General features: G+C 41.9%; 1 protein-coding gene across 1 annotated transcript; it reads right to left on the reverse strand.

Annotated features, from left to right (window-relative positions):
* LOC121581317 (laminin subunit alpha-4-like) lies at window positions 1-2509 on the reverse strand. Its single transcript, XM_041896848.2, has 8 exons — window positions 2383-2509; window positions 2132-2312; window positions 1710-1865; window positions 1450-1615; window positions 1206-1360; window positions 906-999; window positions 629-748; window positions 1-400 (listed from the first exon to the last, which is right to left on the reverse strand). Exons 1-8 carry the CDS (start codon window positions 2505-2507, stop codon window positions 255-257), a joined length of 1143 nt encoding a protein of 380 aa, XP_041752782.2. The 5' UTR covers window positions 2508-2509; the 3' UTR covers window positions 1-254.
* Window positions 2510-5597: the final 3088 nt, after the last annotated feature.

A 5597-nucleotide genomic window follows, 5' to 3' on the forward strand; every position in this document is an offset into this window, starting at 1 on the left:
CCTAAACCTAACCGTAACCACAAACTTAATTCTAACCCTAATAGTAACCCTAAACCTAAACCTAACCCCTAAGCCAAAAATAGCATTTTTCCTAGTGGGGACTGTCAAAATGTCCCCACTTGTCCAAATTGTCCTTGTTTTACTATCCTTGTGACACCTCTCTCTCTCTCTCTCACACACACATTCTTTGTTTTTGTAACAGATTGCACGCAGCGGCTAGTGGACAGTGGATGTGGCCATGGAGTAGATTCTACTCAGCCAGCAGGACACTCTCTGAGGTTGAGTGGACCGAATACCCCAGAGAGCCTCTCAAAGGAGATCGGGTCCTCATTGATCTTCATGTTCTGGATGCAGCCCTCAAAGGACCCTGTGACTGGGAGGGTTGGGTGCATGGACGTTTCTGCCCAAGGAAGAGACAGATACAGTACTGTATTCAAGAGGCATAATAATGATGGAGTCTAAATTCAATGTGACTATGTCTTTGATTCATCCATCATTCACTGTCCAATAGGATCTATAGGTTATTATTTGTGTAAAATACAAGGGGGACTCCATTACAATGGACTCCAGGTCTGATAGAGTTTTAAATTAGCTGTAAATTCAGTGACCTCTCCTCCAGAGTACCAACCTGGAATGCCGCCCACATAAAGTGGGTCTTTGGTCAGAGTTGAGGAGGAGGAAGACGGTCCTATTTTGTGTTCACCCTCAGTGTCCACATGCATCTCCACAACGTTGTTCCTCTTGATCACTGAGGCGAGAAACACACACACATTCCCAATGGGCGTCACCTATTACGTATTAAAGACACTTCTTACTGTGAGTTTGTAGCTAGCTAGTTGGGTAGAGGCAAGTTATAACATGTGTAGGACAGAGGCAAGTTATAACATGTTATAACAAAAGTGTACCTGCAACTCTGTGGAACATTCCGTCACACAAGGGCTGCTTGGGGCGAACGGAAACGCTGAATTCACCAGCTCCGTTGTTCACCCGTGCCACCACCTGGAAAAACACATGTACATCACAACACTGCACAACAGACGTGTCTGCAAGGAAACTCTGCCTAAAATCAGCCTGAACTGGAATCATGTTTTAAAGGTCAAATCTAGCACTTGAGCGGTCAAACTAGTCCAAGGAACCATGCGCTAGAGAAACACTATTAAGGCTGTCAGGCCCAGTCTTAACAGCCCATTGCATGGCAGGCTCACCTCTCCTCTGTGCATGTAGAGGCTGAGGTGGTGTCCAGTGCTGGGCCCACGGTGAGGCCTGCTGGAGTCCCCCACATGGAGCAGAACACCAGTCAGACTCCTAGGACGGATGTCAAACACCACCTCAAAGCTGGAGCCCACCACAAAGGAATCATCTGGAGCAGACATCATCATCATCATCATCTTAGTCATCATCTTCATCATGCACCATATTACCAATCTCAATATTTAGCTTTCTACTCACTAATAATGACATATGCCCCTCTCCCTGAGAAGTAGGCCCCACTCTGTGTCTGTCCGTCAAAACAGGGACCAGCACCATGATTGGTGGTTGGCTCTGGCATGGGAGTGCCATTCATCTTGAAGTTACGCACACAGCCAAAAACACTTTGCTTTGGGAGGAGCTTCCACTGAAAGTAAAGAGAAAACACAATACAATTTTGGGGTGTGAGTGTATGCTGTACTGTATGTGTGTTTGCGTGTGTGTGTGTGTGTATTGCTTACTTTAAGTTCTGTGTTCAATGAATCAGGAGCACTTCCCAGGTAAAGAGGAGAGATCAGTTCCATGGGCGTGGCCTCATCACTGGTCAGCTGTCCATCCTGAGCCCTAATACCGTTCACTACCAACCGGAACCTCTTCTTCTCTAGGCTGAATATTACCTGCAGAGGAAGATGGTCACCAAAGAGGACATTGTTTTTCGAGGGGCATGGTGAAAATGTTGACCCTGGGACACCAGAGACTTGGTGCAATCCTGCATCACTGAATGTAATGACACAGAGTGATTTGGTAAGTTTCCAAATAAACATTTTCTCTCATGAAACATCAAACTCCCCAACATTGATCAACTACTGCCATAGTTTGTGAATAATATGATGTGAAACAACATCACAGAGTATAGATTTTTCTTAGATTGTAACCCACTGACCGAGTGCCATCTTCCATCGTTGTACTTCTCCCTGTTGAAAATCTCCCTCCCCTTGCCTACTGACAGTCTGATCCTGCCCTTGGACAGGTAGAGAGCCATGTGGGAGCTCCCCCCTCTGGTGGCTGCATAGAACAGCAGGCCCTCAGCAGACTTGGTCCTAACGTCCAGGGAGAAATGAGGTCTAGTGGAGAGACACAGGAGTCAGGCCAGGGAGAGAGAAAGAAAGAAAGAAAGTGTGTGTGTCTACTCACCTGGGCTGGAGCACCTGGGGAGTGAGGCTGTAGCTCAGGCTACTCACAGTACCCCCAATGTGGTAGGCATGTTTGACTAGAACATGGTGTGCACACACAGAGAGACTGTCCTCTGACACCTCCATACCACCACCCTATACAACACACACAGGCACAGAGACACAGGAACTCAATATTAGAGAAAATTGCCTGAATATATGGGATTTATGGAAATAGTTTTCCGATCTCCAACAGGGCACTGGGGAAGTGGTTCTGAAATGCAAAGACAAAGTTTGGAGGATAAAGAGCTATGGTAACTATGACACTGTGTTTGATGATTAAAGCTCAAAGTCAATCACGCTGCAAACGGAACAAGGTCTTGTCTCAGTGTTCCATAGTAAACATGTATGAGCCCATTCTCATTCCTTAGTCCTTTTGGTGATCTACTGTAAGCCTCTGGGAGTTACAAACTGATAAAGATTTCTCCCATATTGGGGTCAACAGGCCACCGCGAGCCGCCAGAACAGCTTCAATGCGCCTTGGCATAGATTATACAAGTGTCTGGAACTCTACTGGAGGGATGCAACACCATTATTCAAAAAGTGTTTCGTTGATGGTGGTGGAAAACGCTGTCTCAGGCGTCGCTCCAGAATCTCCCATAAGTGTTCAATTGGGTTGAGATCTGGTGACTGAGACACACACATCTTTTAAACCCCCTATGCTTCTTATAGACCTCTTTCAAAGACACAGAGATCTCTTCTTTTAGGCATGGTATCCAAAATAATGGGCAACTGGACATTTTTATACATGACCCTAAGCCAGTGGCATTCAAACTTTTTTAGCGGGGACCCCATTTTTTTTCATTAGAATGACTGGGGACCCAATTTTTTTCCACAAGAATTTCTCGCGACCCCACCCCAAATCTAATGATGATGCAACCTTATAAATCGGTATATTTCTGTACTATTATTTTTTTGTTAAAAAAACAAAACAATAAAAACAATTTGGCAACCCATACTTGAACTACCACTGCCCTAATCATGATTGGATGTTAATTGCTTAACTCAGAACCCACAGCTGTGTGGAAGCACCTGCTTTCAATATACTTTGTATCCCTCCTTAACTGAAGCATTTCCTTTATTTTGGAAGTTACCTGTATGTTTCCATGTTCAAATGCCTATTTCATAATACTCTAGCATGTGAAAGATGTATAACAAGTCATATTTCCTCCACAAATATGACATGCTACTACCAGTTCTGTCAAATGAGGCATGATATGTCTTTAATGTTATTGTTTGTTTCAGTTTAGGTACAGTATGTGTGATAGGGGGTATCTCAATCAAGGTAGGGAAGGAAGGACCAGTATGGGTGGCTGTTGATTTAACATACTTTCTGAGGACAAGCCAGCTGTAAGTGCCTCTGCGTGTGCAAGTGTGTGTTCTCAGTATACTTGTTAAAATATCTGTTTACCTTTAGTGTATTTGCATGAATACAAATGCATATAAACAAATACAGTGCCTTCAGAAAGTATTCACACCCCTTGACTTTTTCCACATTGTGTCACTGATCTACACACAATACCCCGTAATGTCAAAGTGGAATTATGTTTTTAGAAAAGTTCACAAATGTGTCAAAGTATTCAACACTTTTGTTATGGCAAGCCTAAATAAGTTCAGTAAAAATATGCTTAACAAGTCACATAATAAGTTGCATGGACTCACCGTGTGCAATAATTGTGTTTAACATGATTTTTAAATGACTACCCCATCTCTGTACCCCATACATAAAATTATCTGTAAGGTCTCTCAGTTGAGCAGTGAATTTCAAACAGACTCAACCACAAAGACCAGGGAGATTTTCCAATGGTTCGCAAAGGGCACCTATTGGTAGATGGGTAAAAAAAAGCAGACATTGAATATCCCTTTGAGCATGGTGAAGTTATTAATTACACTTTGGATGGTGTATCAATACACCCAGTCACTACAAAGATACAAGTGTCCTTCCTAACTCAGTTGCCGGAGAGGAAGAAAACAGCTCAGGATTTTCACCATGAGGCCAATGGTGATTTTAAAACAGTTACAGAGTTTAATGGCTGTGATAGAAGATAACTGAGGATGGATCAACAACATTGTACTTACTCCACAATATTAACATAAATGACAGAGTGAAAAGAAGGAAGCCTGTACAGAATACAAATATTCCAAAACATGCATCCTGTTTGCAATAAAACACTAAAGTAATACTGCAAATAATGTGGCAAACAAATTAACTTTTTGTCCTGAATACAAAAGCGTTATATCCAACACAACACTTCACAGAGTACCACTCTTCATATTTTCAAGCATGGTGGTAGCTGCATCATGTTAAGGGTATGCTTGTCGTCGGCAAGGACCAGGGACGTTAGTTTTATATAAAAAGAAACGGAATCGAGCTAAGCACAGGCAAAATCCTGGAGTAAAACTTGATTCAGTCTGGTTTCCAACAGACACTTGGAGACAAATTCAACTTTCAGCAGGTAAATTACCTAAAACACAAGGCCAAATAATATTTGGCCTTGTGTTTTGTAACTAGGCAACTCAGGAACATTAAATGTCATCTTGGTAAGAAACTCTAGTGTATATTTGGCAGTGTAGATCAGTTACAGTTTTGACTTAAATCAGCTTGGAAATCTATGGCAAGACTTAAACATGGCTGTCTAGCAATTATCAACAACCAACTTGACAGGACTTGAAGAATATTTTAAAGAATAATGGGCAAATATTGTACAATCCAAGTGTACAAAGCTCTTAAAGACTTACCCAGAAAGACTGTAATCGCTGCCAAAGGTAATTCTAACATGTATCCACTCAGGGGATGGAACACTTATCTAATCAAGATAGTGTTTTATTTTCCATACATTTGAAAATAAAATGTAAAAAATGTTCTTCCACTTTGGCATTAGAGAGTATTTTGTATAGATCGTTGACAAAAAAATACAATTAAATTCATGAAATCCCACTTTGTAACACAACAAAATGTGGAAAAAGTCAAGGGGTGTGAATACTTTCTGACAGCACTGTAGCTTATAAACATGCAATCAAGAGACTCATAATTTGCACCATTCCAATATCCCACCAACATCTGCAATGAATGGAGCCTATATTGTTCAAGTGGTCAATGTAATCCTAACATACAGTTGTGCTAATATGTTAGTCATTCCGAGTTTTCATTTGGAAGAGATGGTTGGTTAATCCGAG

This window comes from Coregonus clupeaformis, chromosome 14 (genome assembly GCF_020615455.1).
Source record: "Coregonus clupeaformis isolate EN_2021a chromosome 14, ASM2061545v1, whole genome shotgun sequence".
Classification (NCBI taxonomy): domain Eukaryota; kingdom Metazoa; phylum Chordata; class Actinopteri; order Salmoniformes; family Salmonidae; genus Coregonus; species Coregonus clupeaformis.